We start from the raw sequence: 23,249 nt of genomic DNA, 5'->3' as shown, positions 1-23,249 counted from the left end.
ATTTCTTAAAGATGTGCACACATAAACACATAAAGTGGTTTCCCCATCACCTTTCATCTTGTCTCTAAACATCTGGCTTCCAAAACCCAGATGTAGATAGCCTCCCAAAACAAAACAAAACAAAAAAACACAACATATTTATACACTGGACAAGCAGGTAGCTACAGAAAGAGAAAAGAACATATCGGTATAGACACAGTTGCAAAAAAAAAGTCAGAAAGAGTACAAAAAAGATACAGCAAGTATCATAAAGGCCTAACCTAGAGACTATTGGTAATAGAACATCCAGAGAAGCCCCCTCCTATATAATAACTAAGATTTACAGAAGTGTCTATGTGCCAAATCCTATACTAAGTGCTTTAAACTTTTGCTCTATTTATTTGATTCGCAGAACAACCCTGGGAGGCAGATGTTGTTATTATCCACACTTTACAGATGAGAAAACAGGCAAGCAGAGAAGTGATGTCCCCAGCATCACACAAATGCCAAACAAGTGTCTAAACCGCTTTGAACGCAGATCTTCCTGACTTCCTTACTTTTTTTCTTTTTTATTTGAAATTAAAATTTATTATCAGTATAGTTAAAAATAACAATACACACTTGCACAAACCTGGAGGTTTTCTATTCCTCCATTTAGAGGAAACAGTTACTTTCCAGTAAGACTTAAGCCCCCATGCTCAGAAATGCTAGCTCCCTTTCTCTTTGCTGCCACCAGTCCTCATCTGACTTTTGAATTTCCTAAATTTCCTTATCTCTTATGGCCTAATGGAGAACTGACAAATTTTTCTGCTTTTTATTCCCTGGAGACAAGTTTCACAAGGGTTGAGAAAAAAATAATGCTCATCATTTGTAAATTAACAGTCTTAATCTTTTATGTTCTTTTACTTGAAATTGCTTTCTCTCAACTATAAATTCTTTCAGAGTAGGGATTGTTTCATTCTTTGCTTTTTTAAAATCTCCATCACCTAGCATGCTGCTTGATACCTTTACCTAATGGCCCCATTAGCTCTCTAGTTCAGGGTTTAAATCCCATTTCATCGATGACACTTTAACCTTGCTGTACCTTAGTTTCCTCATCTGTAAAAATGAAGGAGTTGGAATAGACAGCCTTGGAGTTTCCTTCAGCTTTAGATCCCATTCCTAAAGGAATATAAGTAGTCAGAAATTAAGCTAGAGAAACACCAAAGGCATCTCACCAGATGATTCACCAAAAAGAAGATAGCGTGCATAAAACATATAAAGGTTGCACCATAGATAGGGTACTGTATTTGGAGTTGGGAACATGGCTCTCTCTGAGTTCAAGTCCAGCCTCAGACACTAGCATGACCTTGGCCATGGCACTTCATCCTGTCTGCCTCAGTTTCCTCATCTGTAAAATGAGCTGGAGAAGGAAATGTATCCGGTATCTTTGCCAAGAAAACCCCACAATGGGGTCACAGAGTCAGACATGACTAAGAAACAAGATTGAAACACATTAGAATGGAATAGGATAATATCATTCTTTTGTCTCTCTCCCAAAGGGTGAAATTCCTTCTTTTCAGGATGGGATTCTGGGTTAGTCGGGGCCTATACTCTCAGCTTCCACATACAGGCCTAATATCTCCTATCTGGTTTCTGTTTTCCCACCTCATCTTTATTCTTATTACACTAGCCCCTTGACCTACCTAGCTTTCTGAGCTCTGGCTACAGGCAGGAGAGATAAACCCTTAGTTTGGGCTGCTCAACATTGTACCAGTCTTCAAAGTCTTTCCTTAAGACCCATGATTTCTTCAGTATCAGGATTTCACCTTTATCAGGCTTTATAGTCACTTGTCCTGCTTCACTCAGAGATTTCGATTTATAGTCAATCAATCAACTCACAAGCACTTATGAAATGCCTATTATGTGCTAGAGAGTTAGTCTAAGGTAGTCTCCAACTGCTCCTCTGTCCAGGTGTCATCGAGAACAGCCTATCTGGGTTACCAAGGGGAAATGGGTCTGGGAATGGACACTTGAATTCTATGAGAAACTGGAGGGCCAGGAAAAGGGAAGTCTAAAAAACTCTTAGTCAACCTCTTGCCCGACCTGTGTTTCCTAGGAACTTGCTGGGATAGTTTAATCTTCTGGGGACAGAATGGTGACATCTCCCTGGGAATGGAGATCCTAGTGTTGATGGAGTCCCTGGCACACCTGAATTCCCCTGGAATCCTTAATGAAACTCAAAACTTTATAAAGGGTCCAGATGCAGCCAGAGGTTGCCATCAAAGAGCTCTGAATCCAGCATCATGGAGGTTGCTTTTGCCTTGCTTGCTGGCTTGTTGGCCTTGTCTGGATATGGTGAGTACAGTGAGGGGCCTCGTTTTCTGAGAGGGGAATGAATTCCTGAGTCATGAGAAAGCACTGAATTCTTGTATTTTTGTTCTTTCCAACAGTTCAACCAATCCAATCAAATACCTATGGGACTATCTCTGAAGGTCTCCCCCGTATCTCCGGAGGTCTCCCCAGTGTATCTGGAGCTCTTCCCAGTATCTCTGGAGATCTCCCCACTGCCTCTGGGAGTCTCCCTGCTATCTCTGGAAGTCCCAGTATCTCTGGGAGTCTCCCCAGTATCTCTGGAGGTATTCCTACTGCCTCTGGAAATCTCCCCGGTATTTCTGGAAGTATCCCCACTGCCTCTGGAAATCTCCCCGATATCTCTGGAAGTCTCCCCAGTATCTCTGGAGGTATTCCTACTGCTTCTGGAAATCTCCCTGGTATCTCTGGAAGTCTCCCCAGTATCTCTGGAGGTATTCCTACTGCCTCTGGAAATCTCCCTGGTATCTCTGGAAGTCTCCCCAGTATCTCTGGAAGTATTCCTACTGCTTCTGGAAATCTCCCTGGTATCTCTGGAAGTCTCCCCGGTATCTCTGGAGGTATCCCCACTGCCTCTGGAAATCTCCCCGGTATCTCTGGAAGTCTCCCCGGTATCTCTGGAAGTATCCCCACTGCCTCTGGAAATCTCCCCGGTATCTCTGGAAGTATCCCCACTGCCTCTGGAAATCTCCCCGGTATCTCTGGAAGTATCCCCACTGCCTCTGGAAATCTCCCCGGTATCTCTGGAAGTCTCCCCAGTATCTCTGGAGGTATTCCTACTGCTTCTGGAAATCTCCCTGATATCTCTGGAAGTCTCCCCAGTATCTCTGGAAGTATCCCCACTGCCTCTGGAAGTCTCCCCGGTATCTCTGGAAGTATCCCCACTGCCTCTGGAAATCTCCCCGGTATCTCTGGAAGTCTCCCTGGTATCTCTGGAGGTATCCCCACTGCTTCTGGAAATCTCCCCGGTATCTCTGGAAGTCTCCCTGGTATCTCTGGAGGTATCCCCACTGCCTCTGGAAGTCTCCCCAGTATCTCTGGAAGTATTCCTACTGCTTCTGGAAATCTCCCCTGCATCACTGGAGGTTTCCCTAACTTTCCCTGTGGGCCTTCCTGAAGGTATCTTCACTCTCTTTGGGAATTTCCCCACTATCTTTGGAGGTCTTCTGATTGTCTCTGAAGACCTTTCCCTGGGAGTCTTCACTATCTTTAGACCTGTTCCTCTACTAACTCTTATCCTTATTTTTCTAAGATTTGTCCTTTTCTTCTCAGGATCCTCTGGAACTACCACAACAACTTCTGCATCTGTTCCAGCAGTCTCTGGAAGTACTTCTTCTACAACAGGTAGAACCACTGTTATCTCCTTAACCTGTAATTCACCATCCTCATTCAATGACCCTTGTCAGGGTCATTTTCAAAGAGGGTGGTGTTGGTACCCAATGATTACTTCTCTCTTAAGCTCTAAAACCATCCCTGAGAGAATCCCGCCTGGGTTCCTGCCTAAAGTCAATCCTATATCATCTGATTATATCCCTCTTCTCCCCTCCCCTCAAGCACTCAGTCAGGCTGGTTAGTCAGTTAGGGGCTGACTATGCATTCCAAAATTGTTACAATTTGACTTGCACCATCCTTCTTTTGTTTGCAAAAGTGTCAAATTTCTCTCCTGTCCTTTTCCATCTTCTTACCACACATATTATTGCTACCTTGAGGTAACCAGGGAATCCAGTGGACATAGTGCTAGATTTTTGAGTCAGCAAAACCTGAATTCAAGTCCTACCCCAGACACTTACTTAAGTCTGGGACTATTTTCCACTTTTTGTTTGTGTCAGTTTTCTCATCTGTAGAATGGGATATCCCCAAAGAGTCGTTGTGAGGATCAAATGAAATAATTTGATGCATCTAAAGTCCTTGATAGACCATGAAATGCTAGGCATCATAATGTAATCAAAACTGGAAGAAACTCAAGAGATAAAAATTCAATTCAGGCCCTAGCTAAAAAGGCCTAGCATCTAGCTAAAAGATGAGTTCCCATTAAGTTCATTCCATTTTGGGGTGGCTCTAATTGATGCCTTGAATTGAAATTTGCCTTCCTGTAACTTGCAACTATTGGTCCTAGTTTTCTTCTCTGCAGTCACACAGAATAAATCTAATCCATCATCCACTTGACAGCTTTTCAAATGTTAGAATGCAGAACAGGGATCACGTCCTTCCCCTTAGTCTCCTTCCTCACTCATCCTTGCCTTTATTTGTAGTTGGGAGAGATGGGGAGGCCTTTCTCTCTGATACAGCAGGTGAATGAAGAGGATATCTTCTTGGTCCTTTTTGTCAAGGATCCTCAAGGAGGAGATAGTAGTGGGAGAGTGGTCACTTCTGGGTCTTTTGGATAAAATCAATTTCAAAAACAGAAAAATAAGCCCTAGACTTCATTTGTAGTAGGTGCTCAATAAATATGGGCTGAACTTATTTGAAGAGAAAATGACCTACATAGAAATACTTATAGGGCAATGAGAGATTATTACAAAATTAGTTTTGGAATTGAAAAGGATCTCTTCCTCATTTTATGGGTGAGAGATCTGAGGCCCAGGGATTGTCCAAGTGACAGAGAACTCAAATCTCCTGAGTCCTGGGCAAATGCTCTTTCTGTGACACCACTATTCAGAGATGGAGAGACACATGGAAACAGAACTTGAGAAAAAGAAACAAAGGAAATTACAGAGATGCAAGATCTCTTGGAAATATTGTTGGTAGAAACACACAGACTAAGGGATCCACAAGGAGACACGAAATCAGACATAAACAAAGAGAGATATCAGAGGCATATATATATATATATATACATATGTATATGTATATATATATATACATATATATATATATATGTCTATGTATATATACAGACACAGAGGTTCATGCACATGCGTACCTGTGTGCACGTACACACACCCCAGAGATTAATATACTGGCATTAGTTGAGGAGGGGATGTCCCTTAGAGCCTCTGATCTTCGGAGTAACCAATTATTTGTCTTTCCAATCCCCAGCCCAGAGCACCACCCTCAAACCCCAGAGGAATCCTTTCCCAGACTGGGCCATTGTCCTGCTCACTCTAGCAGCTGTGGGAGTTGCCATCCTTTTGATATTTGTTTTTTGCAAGGTGAGAGCCTGGGGGCCAGATACTTGATCACTAAAAGAGAATTGGGAGGAGGGAGGTGAAAGCTAAGGGCTCAGTTGTAGGTTGAATGCCTGAATCCTATAGGGAAAAGGAGAGAGGGAAGAACTAGATGATGGACAATTAGATTTCTGAGGAAAATGACCCTTGGGGGACAATTTGGGATTTGGAGACCAGATTCTGGAGTGTTGAAGGGAGTACAAAATTCCATAAAGATAGCTGGGGGTTATCAGGGAGAGGGCCAGACTCCTGGGTTAACCCTTTATATTCTCTCTTTTTTCAGCTTTGTTTCCACCTCCGGCAGGATGTAGACTTTGTGTCTACACTCTGCTGCAATCCAGAGAGAGCAGACCAGTGCTACAACACTAAATAGAGGTGTTGGTACCAGGACCTTTGAATCCGTGAGCCCTGAGACTTGAGAGATAATCTGAATTCCCTAACATTTGTCTCTGCCCCAAACCTCCCCCTGTTCTCCTTCAAGGAGAACCACTGTGGACTCTACAATTTTCACTTCATTGGTGACCATTAGGTATCTGGACATGTCTCTGGCTCTTTGAGGGAAGAGTTGAGCTCGATTGCCTCTGGATTTAGATTACTTCAGATACCTGTTTCTTTTTAATCTGGGAGCACGAGAACCTCCTCAACTACCTCCTACCTTGTGCACAAATAAACACTTTTACTTCCATCCAGTTTCTGGGGTCCTGAGAAAGCTTCCTCCCCCAAAGACCCAGTAAGTTAGCACACTGTCACTCAGGGCCTTGGGGCATAAACCACCTGTTTCATAAGTCACTCTCTAGGGAACCTCTTTGACTGGTCTCCGCCTGCCCTCCTCTGCTCCACATCCCCTTCCTTTCCTTTTGCAGGCTGGTGATAAATTCTCTACTGAAATGACTGATTACACCACTTTAGATGGGAAGGGAGGGAAGAGGATGGCTGAGAACCTGGAGAAACTATAGATCAGCAGAAATCAACCTCTCTTTCCTACTCTTCACTTTTGCCTGTGAAACTCTTTCAGTTCCATTAAATAAAGCATAAAATTTGAAAGTTTTCTTCTGTCTGTTGTGTTTCTATCTTACCTGAGTTCAATCCTAGCTCCCTTCAAGAACAGCTTTTTTTTTTTTTTTTTTTTTTTGCCACCTTATTCCTGTGTAATAAAAGGGTTGTGTGTTTCAAGGGAAAGCAATAGAAATCTATGTGATTAGGTTTTCAGAACTACCAGCCTAATATTCTGGGGAAAAAATTAAAAGAAAAAAAAAGAAAGAGAAAGCAATAGAAGGCCAGATAGGACAGAGTCATCAGCTAGGTGACCATTCATTTATTCATTCAACAAATATTTATTAAGCTCTAGGTCCCTAGAGAGAATGGGTGCTGAGGTGAGCAAACTAGTTACCTGAATTCAGGGCTTGTAGGGCTGAGATTGTCCACTTTTCCACAGCAGTTTCCCTGTCTCCAAAGGGCTGGCTGGGAGACAGGATGTTTGGGTTCTGGGTGAATCTAATCCTGGCCTGCCTCTTAAAAAGTCTCATTAATCTCTTGTTAGTCATTCTAATGAGTTGTTCACCCTCTCACCCTTTTCCCACCCAGCCCTGCCCTACCTAGGCTTAGAGGCTGGTCACACTAAACAAGAAGAAAAATCTGTGTGCCCAGCTCCTAAGACCTACATGCAACCTTTCTATTCTTTATTTCCATCACTTTGTTGAGTTTGGGAAGGGGGACCCCAAAAGTTTGGTGTCTCGAAGTGTCTCAAAAAAATTTGTAGGCTTGAACCCATCTCCAAGTCAAGGGGCAACATTTTGATGCAATAGTAATTAAAACACCATTACAAAAAGCCGGCTGGAATTCTAAGGGGAATCTCAGCAAAGAAACAGAAGCAACGAGATACTGTTAAAAATACTACTCGAAAATCAGATATCAAGGAAAATTTATTAAAGAAGAATCTTAAGGAACTGTCTTAATGTTTCTAGCCAGAAGTGGGCTCCACTCCTCTTGGGGAAGAGGTAGCACAGAGTACAGAAATGGGGGAACCTTATACCTGCTCAGTGACACAGCTCCTTTCAGAGAAGGGATTGGTTCATCCTATCCAGGTTACAGTCTTTCTGATATGCCCACTACATATTTCTCCTTAATATGTATAAAACATGTCCCTCCTCCCTCATCATACATCCCATATTAAAAATGGTGGGAAACTCCTCCTATAAGGTGTGTTGTTTAATATTCAATTAGCCTATTAAGCAGGCCACTCTAGTGATTTGGTCAAGTCAGATCATTAACCCCAACTAGTTTGGGCTGGATGGACTATTAAATTTGTGGTTTTCTGAAAACCACAAGACTCTTTCTGATTGGCTGCATCCACCTGTGTCTTCCTAGCCCCTCCAGTTTTTTGTTTGTCAAGGTTTCTACTGATCACTTAATTGTTTTGTGAATCCTAATCTTCCTTAACCACACATTCTGAAAACCTCTTGGTCAGTGGTACCCACTATCTCAATCCCACCGAACCCTCAAAAGCTTTCAACACTGTGGAAACCCAACTTTTCGGCATTTTTCACAATTTCCCCATTTCCTTTTTAATAAGGATTTGGTTTTCACATCTTTTCTGTTGCCCCTTCTTCAAACCTTTTAACATCATTTTACATTCCTCATCTATATTTTAATCTTCCTCAAAAGTAATTATTCTATTTTAACATTTCTCTCTAAACTGAAAACTTGTACAATAAATTGGCCTCAAACAAGAAGATAAAACGATAATTATATACATGGTTCTGAGTAGATACTTAGCTTGAACCCATCATCCCCCTTTTTTCTGTCCTTTGGGGGGATAGAATTCTGGGGACAAGGGATGGAGAGCTCAGTCTTCTATAGGAGTAATGACTACTTCAAGGTAGAAAGGGGGGTAGAGTTGACTCATTTTTTAGGGTAAACCAGGGGTTCTCAAACTACGCCTGCGGGCCAGATGCAGGCTGAGGACGTTTATGCGACCTCCGGGTTATGGCAAATGGGCTGAGGGGCGGAGACAGTGTGAGGTTTTGTTTTTACTATAGTCCGGCCCTCCCACAGTCTGAGGGACAGTGAACTGGTCCCCTATTTAAAAAGTTTGAGGACCACTGGGGTAAACCTTTCAGGACTTTATTTCATACAGATTTATGCAGCTATCAAAACAGATAGATTGAGTAGGCCAAATATTCATTTATTTTTTTATTTGGATATAATGACCTTATTTTTCAGATTGAAAATTGCAAGTTCAAGATCACATTCCTCTGAGTAGATAGTGGTACATTTTCTCATATGGTGGATTACTGACTTGATTACTTTATTAGGCAATCATACCTGAATTCAAAACTCTAAATATTTTCAGCTATAGTCCCAAGAGATTTTATCTCAAATAGCAAGTCTCATCAATCAAGTGAATTTAGTTCTCAAGGATCATATATCCCAAATAAGTATTGACTACAATCCTACATTAATAACAGTAAGAGATTCATTCTAGAAAGTTCTTACATTTACCTGTAGAGGATTTCCCGTAGAACTCCCCCCTCAGTTATAATTTGTTTGGTTTCTCCATTTTCTCCAATTCTCCTGGTTCAGAAACAGGTCCCTTAAGTTTGGTGTAAACAGTCCAACCTTATTCAGCACTTCTTACAGCAGTCTCAGTGGTTAGCAAAATCTGGAATGGTCCATCCCAATTAGGAAGCAGCCTTCCTCCTTTCCAAGATTTCATCCGTAACCAGTCACCTGGTTTGAATGGATGTACAGTGAATTCAAGAGGTGGAGTCTGAGCAAGGAGTCCTTTTCATCGAAGTACTGCCAGGATATAGTCTTTGGGAAACCTGTCCTTTGTCTGAAAGGGTCTCTCCTTCCCACCCTGGGTAAGACATTCTGTACATTTCAAAGGACAGTAACTCAATATCCCGCCTAGGGGCTGTTCTGACTCTGAGAGGCATTAATGGCAAACATTTCAGTGCTTAGTTTAATGATCTGTTATTTCAAAATTTGATTCATTTGGTCTACGCTTCCTGACAAAGGTGGATGCCACGGGTATGGAATTCTCATTTAATTCCTAAACACATCATGACATTCTGTAATACCCTAGCAGTAAAATGGGTTCCACTGTCTGAGTCAACCTTTTTCCCTAACCTAAACTGAGGAATGAGCTTTTCAAGGAGGATTTTGCTGACTCCAGCTGCTGTAGCTAAGCTCAGAGGATAGGCTTCCACCCATCCAGTTAAGTGATTTACAAGTACCAGTAAATGTTTAAGTTTCCCAATTAGTGGCATTTCAGTGAAATCCACCTGAATACTTTGGAAAGGTCTTAGTGAGATTTCTTTTCCCCCTTTCACTTGTTTCCTCAGGATCTTTTTATTAACCTTCTGGCATCTTTCTGTGAATTAATTTGCCACTGTATAAATCTAATATACCCAAACTGTTTATCACACAGTGCCTAGGTTCCCTAGTGACTCCCCCTATGGAGAATTCCCCTCTGTTCTCTTGTTTTCCCTTTGCTTAATAGTTTTCTTCCATTTGGGGATACCCACCATCCTTTCTCATCTTACTATTTATGAGGCCCCATTCCTTCCAAATTTAACATGGGGTTTTTTCTCTGTCACTTAGCCCAGCTTGCCTTGCTTACTGATCAATCTTTCCCATTTAGGATTGCATTACTGATGCAGTGGTAGTGGAAAGATGTGAGAATTGAGGTGGGGAATCCCCTCTGGCGGGAGCGGGTCCAAAAAGTCTGAGTGGCAGAAAAGGGAAGTTTTTTTTTCACTAAGAAGGAGCTCTCTTAGTGAGAAAATTCCTAATGAGGAATTTGGCCAAAGTGTGTTTTACAGACCCCTGGTTATATGGGCAAAATGATGGCCTGGGGCTGGGAGCTGTCTGGGTTAATCAATAAAGAACCATCAGACAGAGATCTCCAATTGAATCAAAGGCTTTTCCCCCTGGGAACCCCTTGAAGGGAATCCGGGCCACCCCCAAAAGATCTCGGTTTCGATGGGGGATGATTTGACCAAGACCTCCGATTGAATGAAGCCACTTAACTTGGGAAGGGCTTGTCTGGAAAGATGCTTTTCCCAGGAGAGAGCCCAAGACCTCGAATCTCCTTTCTTTTACAGATTAATGGGGACATAGTTTCAGGATTCACCCCTGTCATAGCCATTCCTCCTCTTTCCTTCAACCACTTGTGAAGGCCCATCTATAAACAATCATTCTCCTGTTTTAAAAGGAATATTACTCAAATCTGATTTAACTTTGGTTTGGAAGTCTCTTACATTCAGACAACTATGTTCAGGTTCTGCCTGACTTGATTACAATTCTCCGTGCTTAAAACCAAGTCATCTTTTTCCAACAATAATGATTCATATTTTAAAATTCTTGAATCAGTCAGCCAACGACCTGCCCTTTGGTTTAGGATGGTCCTAACTTGATGTAGGGTATTTACTGTCAATGTTCCCCCAAAAGTCAATTTTTGACTTTCTGCTACCAGAAGGCAGTTGCAGCTACTGCTTGTATACACTCAGGTCATCCCCTCCGAGGGGGATCAAGTACTTCCAGATAAGAAGGCAACTGGTTGCCTTTCTCTAGCCCACAACTGAGTTAAAACCCTCAAGGAAGTTCCTTTATCTACAATAACAAACAAGATGGGGGGGGGGCACTAGCACAAACTCCAAAAGAATACAGACCAGTAAGATGAATGGATGTCCATCAGTTGGAGAATGGTTGGGTAAATTGTGGTATATGAAGGTTATGGAATATTATTGCTCTGTAAGAAATGACCAGCAGGAGGAATACAGAGAGGCTTGGAGAGACTTACATCAACTGATGCTGAGTGAAATGAGCAGAACCAGAAGATCGCTGTACACTTCAACAACAATACTGTATGAGGATGTATTCTGATGGAAGTGGATATCTTCACCATAGAGAAGATCTAACTCACTTCCAGTTGATCAATGATGGACAGAAATAACTACACCCAGAGAAGGAACACTGGGAAGTGAATGTAAATTGTTAGCACTACTGTCTTTCTACCCAGGTTACTTATACCTTCGGAATCCAATACTTAATGTGCAACAAGAAAATGATATTTACACACATATATTGTATCTAGGTTATACTGTAACACATGTAAAATGTATGGGATTGCCTTTCATCTAGGGGAGGGAGTGGAGGGAGGGAGGGGATAATTTGGAAAAATGAATACAAGGGATAATGTTATAAAAAAAATTACTCATGCATATATACTGTGAAAAAAAAATATTAAAAAAAAAAAAAGAATACAGAACAGTGAGGGACACCAGCCTAACCAACCTATCTAAGATAGATTTCACAAGCCTCTCCTCTCATATGGCATCACCTTCTGGTGCCTGGTTCTTTGTTTTTTCTCTCCCTATGAGCTATAAGTTTGACACAGAGGCCTTTTCTTTCTGTTTCTGTTTCTCTTCGCCTCAAACTTCAACCTCCATCTTCTCAGAAACCCAAGTTCACACTTTGCCCCTATTATTTCCCTCAGGTAGCCCTTTCCTTCTTCCTGGGAGAAGCCATGATGATACCCCCAATAATGGGAATAGGTAACATCCTGAGGGATGCTGGGACTTTGGTGTAGAGCACAGTGAGAAAAGAAAGGGAAAATTGGGTTTTGAGAGTGAGGAGATGTGAAGAGATCCAGACCCTATGTCTTTCTGCATGTTTTTTTCTACATGTTTCTGGATCATGTCACTGTCTTAAAAAATATTTTATTGATTTTTAAAATATCATTATTGCCTCCATTAGGGCTCGTCCCCCTGCCTTTGAAGCTCTTCCTTATAACAAAGAGCAAAATGAGCAAGAAGAATAAAATAATTGACTAGGTCTAATAGCCTATGCCTAGTTTCATACCTGCAGCTGACAAGAGTAAGGAGTCATGCTTTCTGTTAGTCTTCTGAAATTAAGAGAAAAGCCTCCCTTTCCCATTTTTGTGACTCTTGTTGATTGCTTCCTTGCTTCTGCTGACTCTGCCCTGCATTAGTTTAGAGTCTTGTCAAGTTTCCTGGAATTCTCTGTATTCATTTCTTCATTTCTTATGGTTTTGTTGTTGAGTCATTGCAGTCATGTCCAATTTCTCATGACCCCATTTGGGGTTTCTTTGGCAAAGATGGTGACATGGTTTGCCATTTCCTTCTCTAGCTTATTTTATAGATGAGGAAACTGAGGTAAACAGGGTTAAGTGACTTGGCCAGGGCCACATAGCTGGTAAGGTAGCTGAGGTCAGATTTGAACTCTGGTCTCCCTGACTCCAGGATGAGTGCGCAATTCACTCTGCCACCTGGCTGCCTAAAATATCATGGCCTCTGAGGGTCATTTCTTCGTCCATTGTTCCATGGCATTAATTTACCTCAATTTGTTCAGCCATTCTCCAGTGGTACTCACTTCATTTCCAGGTTTTTGCTACCAAAAATTCTCTTTTTAAGTAATGATTTTATTATTGTTATATTTTCTTCTTATGGCTTAGAGATACAGAGGTGACCTTAAAGTCAGGAAGACTTGGATTTAAATCCCATCCCTGACCCATGTCTCTGGGTCATATCTTGGGATATTATATCTCACTATTCTAGGCAGCTCTTTAAGACTCTAATGGAAGACAAGTACTTTGATGTATTGGGAGAGGGGATTTCCTCACCTTGGACTTTCTCATATCAGTGAAATCACAGCTCTAATCTCTATCCCAATCACTTACCTACATTTCCCAATGAGTCCCTTCAGAGCCACCTTCTATTACCAAGAATGGAAAAACAAAATAGAGGTTAGCAAAATTAACCAATGATAAAAAGGTCTTACATTATTATAGGCCATAGTCCCTGGCTTCTGCAAAGAAGGGAGAGAAGTGCCTTCTCATAGGGTTTTGTAGGGGTCAAATTTGGTTATTAGCGTTTCAGAACATTCAGTTTCCATTGTTTCCATTGTTTTGTTGTTGCAGAAGTTCAGAAGTTACTATTACAAAAAAATATCCCCCTCTTCCCGAGCTCGTCCCTCCTCCCTCCCCCGCCCCGCTGCCTCCCCACTGGCACACTGAGACATTTCCTTCTGTTTTTGACCTCTTTTGCCCAGAGCCTGGTAGCATCAATAGGTTGGGACTACTTTCTCCCCTAAATAGCTTATCTCTATAACTTTCATCAGGCGCGGCCATCCCTTAATCTCCTAGCTCTCTCTCTTCCAGAATAAGATCCCTTGAGTACTTCTGAGGGGAGGGCTGGAATCTCAGGGGAATGGCCACTCTCTTTCCCAGCATGGTTGTACCAGACATGTTCATCAGTCTCTGCAGCAGCTCCTCCCAACTGAACTGATCCCAAGTGCAGCTGTGGTTACTTGTATCTCTAAAGCGTCCCGTGGATGGGGTGTGAGAATTGAGGGTAAGAGATCCCCTCTGGTCCATGTTACAGGTTCCTTGTGAAAGACTTCACAAATCCAAAGTCTGTGGCAAAAGGAGATTTATTTGCACTAAGAAGAAAGCTTTCTTAGTGGGCAAAGAATCCTGGCAGGATAGTTTTGCTAAGAAGACAGATTTCTTAATGGGCAAGGTCCTGTCAGGACTACTGAAAAGATGAGTTTGCACTGAGAAGAAAATATCTTCACCAGTGGGCAAAATCCTGTTAGGACTTCTGCAAAGATGTCTGGGCATGGCTAGATATATTGGGGCGGCTTTGATCTTTGGCCTGAGCCCAGGGGAGGGGGCAACTCCGGATGAATCCAAGACACTGATTTTCAATTCAATTTAAAATTGAACAAGATTACTTATCTGGATTGTCCTTATGGACAGAAGAGTATGTCCTTTCTAAAGGAGGGCTCCTTCTTCCATAGATTAAAGGGGACACAGTTTCAGGATCCCCCCCCAAAGGTTAAAGGGGACACAATTTACATCACTGTCGCTTTGGATAGTCTTCAAGTTAGTTCGGTTATTTTCTTTTAATTATCTCTGTCACCAAGTGTCAGTTTGTGACTTTTACTATATTTTTGATCTGTTTCTGAGTGTCTTTCCTCCAAATGTCTCTGACTTTAAATATTTTGGATTGTCTCTAAATGACTGTACAAAGGTGGTTTCCTCTATAAGCTTCTGCTTCTAACACTGATACATCTGAGCAACTCCACCCAGGACAGAAATAAAGACCATGTGTGAACAAAGGGTGTGGAGCAGTTCTAAGTGGGGATAGAGTGGGGGGGGAAGTAGGTGAACAAGATCATTGGAAAAGGATTAGAATATTACTCTCTATCCAGAAACTAGACACTTGGTTTCTCCATTTTGTTCTCTCTTACTGCCCAGTTCTCCTCCCCAACTCATGGCACCCTCCAAGGCCCAGGCTCTGCCCTGCAGACACCACCAGGGATCTAGATTTCTTCTGGTTGCATGATGTAACTGCAGGTGTGGTTACCTCTTATCAGGTGCCCTCTCCCTCTCTGTGTGCTCCCTCTTGGAGGTGGAGCAGGAGCGTTTGTTTAAGATTTTAGGCCTGAAAGGCCTTATATAAAGAGCAGAATTCTTGGTCCTAGGGCCCCAAATATTGACTTGAGTTCAACACGGTCCAGATGGCCCACCAGCTCTTCCTTGGCTTTAGCTGCCTCCTCCTCCTTCTAGCTTCCTGGAGCGTAGGTAAGGAATTCTAAGAAGATGCAGGGATGGGCACTGAGGGTTATGTACATCATTAAGAAAACACCCTTAATTTAACTGCTCATGGGGACTCAGATGGGACCAGTAGGTGAGCATTTCCTAATCTCACCAAAAACAGAGATTATTGACTAATTAATGATGGAGGGTCATGATCTGTCCTTAGAATATCCTATTTTCTCTACTTCCTCACCAGTCCTTTTCGTTTCAGAGATGCAGACAACCAACTTCTAATCCATCTTTTTTCCTCTCTTCCCATCAAATTTCTATTCTCCCTATGGACCCAGGTATTAAGTCTTCTATATTTACTGGGGGCAGAAAATTAGTCTTGCAAACCATGTTAATCCCAGTTCAGAAACCAGTTTGCTAGATGACTCTAGTGATGTTAATCTCTGCAGTCTCTGTCAAAGAGCGATTACAATGCTCAAATGATTTAATGGGGATGAAAGAGTTTTGGAAAGAAGAAAATCCTCTAATGTAAAGTATTAATTCAATTTATTTGGGAAGGAAGAGATGCATAGCATAGATTAGTGGAAGATGTCTTCCACCATGGAAGGAATTGTGGGGAAGAGGAAGAGCAGGAGAACCAGGACTGTATATGAAATTTCAGTTTCCACAAGTTCCCACAGGTCATAAGTGTCTGAGGTGGGATGCAAACCCTACATCTTTCTGACCTTAAGACTTGGGTCCTTCTAATTTGAAGGTCATAGAACCCAGCTCTAACATTGGGCAAGTCACTTAATATGCTTCAAGTTCTTCATATGAACAATGGGAATAATTCTACTTTTCCAGGTTGACCTTACATAAAATGAATCTAATCAATATAATTTTCTTATAGTATCATTAAAACTTGACAAACCAATCTGTGGTTGCACCCTTACCTTATTCATCTAGAACTTAGTATTTCCTTATAATGTTGCTTTATCAAAGTTATTTTTAAAGAAACATTAATTTAATTTAATTTATTGCATTGTAAAATCATAGTATTTATATTTGGAAGTGATCATAGAGAGCATATTATCTAGTTGTGCACATTCAAAGTTTAAATGTATGTTGCTATCCACAACAGTGTTATATTACCCTGTCAGATGCTTAAATGATCACTAGTCTATGAAAGGTTCTAATGGGCACATTTCCTCTCAGATCAGGAATAGGCACTAATCCATCTTTTAATTAAAATAATTTCTGGGACTATTATTAGTGTTTTTAAAAGGGATTTAATGGATATAAATAGCTGCAAGTAAATATTAATAACTACAAATTACAAATTAATGGTTACAAATGAATATTAATGGCTAAAATACAAATTAACAGCTACAAAATACACACTTTTCTATATTAAAAAAATTTTTTTTTATCATAAAAACCTGCATGTACTAGCATTAAGAACATCCTTGAAGGCTTAAGAAATAAATGATATATCACAAAAAACCTTCTTTAGAAGACCATGTTATTAAAGTCATGTAAGTAACTGAATACAAGAATACTCCCACAGTACTCATTCTTTTTGGTTATAATAAAAAAAAAAAAGTATTTGATTAAACAAGATATATGCTATGAATATGCCGAAATCATTCAAGATCCTTTGAGAAAGGTAGCAAATGAGACAATACTTTTCAATTACCCTTTGATCATTAATAATAATGATTAATAATAATTATGAAGGGAACAAACAGAGAGATATACTTGATGTAGAGGTATGCAAATAGTGTTTGCTGCTATTGTGAAGGGTTAAGGCATGATCCAAAAAGAAGAGAGAAGAGGTTGGGATACTTGAGAAATTCCTTTTTGCTGTTGACAATAGTTTATTTATCTCAGTCCTTGCAGAGCCCCTTCAATAAGATCCATAACTAATCAAAAGAGGTTTTTCTAATTGCACACAAAACTATATGGATAAAGAATGTCTATTTTCCAAGAATCTGTGTAGTTGGATGGCCAGGCCATAGAACTGATCCAACAATTATTATTGTTGATTTATTCTTCTTCTAATAAAATATTTTTTTGATTGCAAAAAATCTTCTTGGAAAATAGAAATTCTTTAACTGTGTGTGTGTGTGTGTGTGTGTGTGTGTGTGTGTGTGTGTGTGTGTGTGTGTAGGAGAAATAATGTGTATGGGTAACAAACTGGATCTGAAACAAGATGAGAACATTAGAAATTTATGCATTTCGTTTAATGGCTCTAAGTGTCTTTCCAAGACAAACACCCATCTTTTCAAAAAAAAAAAAAACAAAAAACAAAAAAAACCCCAATAATGTTCTTTTAGTGATGCTATATGGTTTCAGTTCTTGGATTTCTAAAACCTTGGGAATTAAAGTTGAGGGTCACCAAAAGAATAATAGAGAGCACATGGTAGGAAGGAGTAAGTTGCAACACATCCAAGAATTGTGGTGAGAAAGGTATGTTTAAAAATGTCACCAGAGGGGCAAGTAGGTGGCGCAGTGGACAGAGCACCAGCCCTGAAGTCAGGAGGACCCGAGTTCAAATGTGGTCTCAGACACTTAACACTTCCTGGCTGTGTGACCCTGGGCAAGTCACTTAACCCCATTTACCTGAAGGGTGGTGGTGGTAGGAAAATAAGCATTTATTAAGAATCTATTATGTGCCAGGCACTTTACAAATATTATCTCATTTGATCTTCTTGATTTGATCTCCCAATCCTGGGAGATAGGTATTATTCATTTTACAGTTGAGGAAACCAAGGCAGATCAAAGTTTAAGGAACTTATCCAGGATCACATTCCTATAAAGTGTCTGAGCCTGGATTTGAACTCAGGTAATGGATGGATTGTGATTTGTCATCAATGAGATCATAAATCAATCAAAGTATAATATAAGAGAAGAAGGATGTCATTTTCTGATTCAGTTTCTCTGTATATGTAGCTCACTTTTCTTTTTTTTACTTTCTAACAGACAGGGAATTTTACCTCCTTGTCTCTGTCTAACATTCTGCCATATTGGTGAATTTCTCTTAGGAAGGCTAAGAATAAGAAACCTGGAACTAGGAGGGAGTTGGGTGGGGGGCAGAAGAGAGAATGAGTAATGTTTGTTGTAGATAGGTAGTGTGGTATGATGAAAAGAACACCAAAATTAGAATTGAGAGTCTTAAAATGGAATCCCCCATCTGATCCTAGATGTGCAAGTTCCCATTTCCTCATCTACTTCACAGAGTTATTATGGGGACCAAATAAGATAACATCAGTAAATTATTTTGTACACACCTTCAATTATCTCAAATTAATGCCATCTAATATATATATATACTCAAAAGCTTGTTAATTAATATCTATTTCTCCTCCATCTTCTCTTTTCCTAACACACACACACACACACACACACACACACACACACACACACACACAGGTGAACAGTGCTAGAGAGAATGGGGTAGGGAATCAAAATTTATTAATCAGCCTCTATGGTGAAGTCTGTGTGTGGCCCATTTGTGGATTGTAGCTCCAACATCATTATGGGAGTAGATGGTTTGGGGGTGGGGAAGGGAGGAATACTCGCCTAGTGGAAAGCAGGAAAGAATATTGATAAGAAATGAAGAAAATGGAGGCTATGAAACTTTATGATTGGGTTGTTCAGGGAACAGAGAATAGACTGGGATTAAGAAAAGAGAGATCCCAGGACTGAAAGCATAGATGTTGGAATCCTTTTGGGAAACAAGAACTAAGGTAAGGGGTGAGAAGAGCAAAGGCCTGGATGGCCCTGGATGCTTCGATCCCTGAAGGAAGTAAATGAAGAGTGTGAGGTGAAATTTAGGGATTTAGATGTGTGGATATTGAAGGGAAATGGAATTTGAAGTGAGGTCAGGAATGAAGTGAAGGCATGTAGGGAACTGGATAGACAAAAAGGTAGTTTAGAGTTGGTAGGGATGGTTCTGGGTAGAGCAAGGTCTGTAGTACTGAATGCCAGGGTTACTCCTGAGAACTGAGATAAGAATTGTTGATTTGAAAAGTACATAAGAGTAGGGGATAAAGAGCCTACCTTACAATCAGGGTGACTTAGGTTCAAGTCCTATCTTAGATACAAATTGGCTGTGTGAACTTTTGGCAAATCATTTAATCTCTCAGTGATCCCAGATAGTTACCTGAGGCTAAAAATAGCAAAGTTTCCTAATCTGGAATCTCCCTAGATTGAAAAAAAAAAATCAAAGGAAAAAGAAAGAAAGAAAGAAAAAGGAAAGGAAAAAGAGAGAGGGAAAGAAGAAAAGAGGGAGAAAAGGAGGGAAGGAAGAAGAAAAGAAAAGAAAAGAGAGAGGGAAGGAGGAGGAAGGAAGGAAAAGGGAGGAAAGGAGGGAAGAAAGGAAAAGAAAGAAAATAAAGTACATAAAAACAATAGAAATTCTATTGAATATTAATCCTGACTCTGACAGAGGCACCAAAGGATGATTTATAGAAGATAATGGGATTTGACTGTTGCAATGTTAACCTTTTAAATAAGTAAATGAAGCAAATGGAAAACTCAAAAATCTAAGTGATATTGGTGATTCATAATTAGTTTACATTCTACAAACATATTCCATATCTAACTGCCCTCTAGAATACTAACTTTCCTTTATTCTTTTGTAGACTTAATCTTCCTGTTCCTTCCTCAATCCTCCTCCACCTCCAGTCATCACATTTATATTTATCCTTGAGAATTGGTTGAACCATATTCTACTTTTGTTTCATCAGAGGTGATTCCCACATTTGTTGGATGCTGTGATTACTTTGTGTAAGGAATTCTAAGGAACTCTTTCTGCCAGTGCTAGTCTGTTCTGCAATTTAGGGATTTAGAAGTTGCCTGGACATACTGTTAAATTAAGCACTTTTGAAGTAAATAACTATTTTAGAATCACCTTTTCATCACCATTATTTATCATAACTAGCAGTTATATAGTCCTTTAAGGCTTACAAAATACTTTACGAATATTCTCTCATTTGATCCTTACAACAATCTTATAAAGCAGATGCTATTATCAACTCATTTTATAGATAAAGAAATTGAGTCAGGGAGGGGCTAAGTGACTTGCCCAGGGTCACACAGCTAGGAAGTGCCTAATCTATTGAATCACCTGGTTGACACCACTTGTATCCAAAAAGGACTTGAATCTAAGTTGTTTTGCCTCCGCGGCTGACTCTCTATCATGTTGCCTTTTACATTGGAAGCATTTGATGAATACTTATTAATCAAATTCTCATGCTATTATCCTAGTAAATACTGCTCATACCATTCATATTTCACAATTTGACTCCTGGGGAAATTAAATTACTGTTAATGGCAAATATTATGAAGAGGATAGATGGTCACCTCTCTTAATGATCAATGAATCAATAAATCTACAAGCATTTATTAAGCAGCTACTATATGCCATGTACTGCACTTGAATTGGATAAACAAAGACAAAAGTCAAAGTCTTTGCCTTTGAGGAGTTTACCCTCTATCAAGGGGAGGAACATGATATTGTATGATAGATAGGTATATAGAAAAGAGTCATTAGCTATTTTGAGAGGGGAAGGCAATTGGGGTGAGCTGGGAATCAGAAAAGGCTTCAGGCAGAAAAATAAGACCTAGCCTAAGCTAAGTGATTTAGTTACTCGTGCCTGGAAGTGGGGGGCCTAGACCATATCATTTCTTGATGTTCCTTTCTACTTACAAGATTCTATGATTTTTTGCTTGCATGTTCATGATTTTGACAGTGATTGCAATCTCATTCAGCAAATATTTCTAAATACCTATTGTATACAGAGCTATGCTGCGCACAAAGTTTCTATGATGCTTGGTTCTTGCTCTCTTGGATTTTATAGCATAATAGGGGAAAAAAGAGGAGTAAGAAAAATATACTAATCATTATAATGCAAAATAAAATAAATACATGAAGTACAAAAGTGCTTATATGAAATTCAAAAGGAAAGATCATCACTGACAGGGCCTTGAGGAGGTTTCTTGGAGCAGGTAGTATATGGATTAGGACTTAAGAACTTAAGAAAAAGTGGAGATGATAGCCATATCAAATCTAAGGAATAGGTGAACAAAGGACTTTAAAGAAAGTTGTAAATACTAATATTCTAGAAGGAAATATTATGTAAGGAAGTGGGAAACGATATCAGTTTTTCATGAAAAGCTTTAAATGTCAAAGTTAAGAACTTGAACTTAGAAGGCAATAGGGAGATATTACGATTATTTTGGTAGTTGAATGGAGTTGTATGAAAATTCCCAGACTAGAGATTATTATTACTATAATAGTGTAGATGGATGGTGGCTCTATTCTGGGCCCTCTCCTCTTCTCCCTTTGAGCTTATGTCACTTAGTGATCTTATCACTTCTCTAGGGTTTAATGATCATCTCTATATTGAGGATTCCCAGATCTTTACATCTATATAGATCTATGCATTTATATATCTAGCCCTCATCTCTTTTGAGGTCCATGTCACTAACTGCCTTTTGGACTTCTTAAATTGATTGTCCCATAGGCACCTCAAACTCAGTATGTACAAACAAAACTCACCTCTCCCTAAAACCCTCTCTAAACTTTTCTGTTACTATTGAGGGCACAATCATTCTCCCAGGCACTTATCCAGGCCCCAAATTTTGAGGTTTGTCACTTTTACCTCTTTCATATATAGTACATTGTCAAATCTTGTCATTTCTACCATCACAATACCTCTACCCATACATATCTCCTTCTCTTTACTCAGAGAGTCACAACTCAAGTTCATCACCTAATAACCTCTTCCCTGGACTTCTGCAATAGCTTTTTCACTAATCTCTCTCCACTCTAATTTATCCTTCATTCAGCTGCCAAGGTTATTTTTCTAAAGGTAGATTTGGTCATACACTCAGCTGGATAAACTCAGATTGACTCTCTGTTACCTCTGGAGTCTAATTTTAAAATCTTGGTAAAATTCTGCATAATCTGGCCCCTTCTTACCTTTCCAAATCTTCTGATCCTTGACCTTTTATATAATCCACCTATGCTGGACCACTTGTTATTCTTTGAACATGATGATCCATCTCTTATCTTTCTGTCTGTGTAGTAGTTATCTAGCTAGCATTATAATGTTCTGCCTCCTCACCTTGAGCTCTTAGTCTGCCTCTATCACTCCAAGTCTTAGCTCAAAGCCCACCTTCTGCTGAAGACTTTTCTTGGTCTCCAGGAGGGAGAGAATGGGATAGAGAATTAAAATTTATTAATCAGGCATTATGATCCTACCAGTGTGTGGCACAATAATCAACATCATTATGGAAAGGGTGTTGGGGGATAGGCAAGATAGAGACTCTCCTAATGGTTACAGAATATTAATGTCATCCCAGCTAATGCATTTCCCTTTTAGATGATTTTCCATCTATTCTATATATATCTTATATTACCTAGTAATTCATATGTTGTCTTTCCCATTAAAATGTATTATTTTTGAGGTCAGGGATTGCTTTTTGCCTTTCTTTGTATCCTTAAAACTTAGCACAATGCCTGGTATAGAGTAAACACAGTAATTGTTGACTGTGAGGATTCACGCTTCAGTAAAGCAGTAGATATGGAGAAAAGTATATAAACACTAGAGATATCTTGGCAGTAAAACTAATAACAGCACTTGATTAATTGGATATGAAAGAAGATGGAAAATTCAAAAAATTACTCCAAAACTTCAAAAGGGAAATTAGAGGAAAAAATAAGCTTAGTTTTGTATATGTTAAGTTTCAGATGTTGATGGTACATATAGATATAGAGATTTGTGTCTGAAATGTCTGTGTCTGTATCAGCAGAGAGGTCAAGACTAGAGATACAACTTTGGGGGACAGATAGAGGTGGTGTAGGATTAATCTAAGTTCAGAATTCACATTCAACAGGCACAATCTTAAAGAGGGTGAGTATTAAACTTGTTAGTCTTCAGAACCTTGATTTAAATAAGATATAAGAAAAGAGAAAATTTATAGCATAAAAGTAATGTACAATTAACAAATACGGTGATTATCAAGATAATATAAGAAACAAATAGGCAACATTTAACATAACATCATCACTACTATGAGGAAGCAGCAACATCTGAATTCCTTAGCTGGGAGAACCCAGGTCACAGTTATTCAGACTTTGTTGGGAAAGTGGCACTAAACTTCCTGAATTCTCAAAGTTTCTTTCC

General features: G+C 39.9%; 1 protein-coding gene across 1 annotated transcript; it reads left to right on the top strand.

Annotated features, from left to right (window-relative positions):
- The first annotated feature begins 2,250 nt into the window (after positions 1-2,250).
- Positions 2,251-6,547, top strand: LOC141540882 (uncharacterized). Its single transcript, XM_074264848.1, has 5 exons — positions 2,251-2,316; positions 2,412-3,332; positions 3,604-3,675; positions 5,371-5,483; positions 5,782-6,547. Exons 1-4 carry the CDS (start codon positions 2,314-2,316, stop codon positions 5,437-5,439), a joined length of 1,065 nt encoding a protein of 354 aa, XP_074120949.1. The 5' UTR covers positions 2,251-2,313; the 3' UTR covers positions 5,440-5,483; positions 5,782-6,547.
- Positions 6,548-23,249: the final 16,702 nt, after the last annotated feature.

This window comes from Sminthopsis crassicaudata, chromosome 4 (genome assembly GCF_048593235.1).
Source record: "Sminthopsis crassicaudata isolate SCR6 chromosome 4, ASM4859323v1, whole genome shotgun sequence".
Classification (NCBI taxonomy): domain Eukaryota; kingdom Metazoa; phylum Chordata; class Mammalia; order Dasyuromorphia; family Dasyuridae; genus Sminthopsis; species Sminthopsis crassicaudata.
Note: the sequence above shows the minus strand (reverse complement) of the source record. Positions and strands in the feature narration are given on the sequence as shown.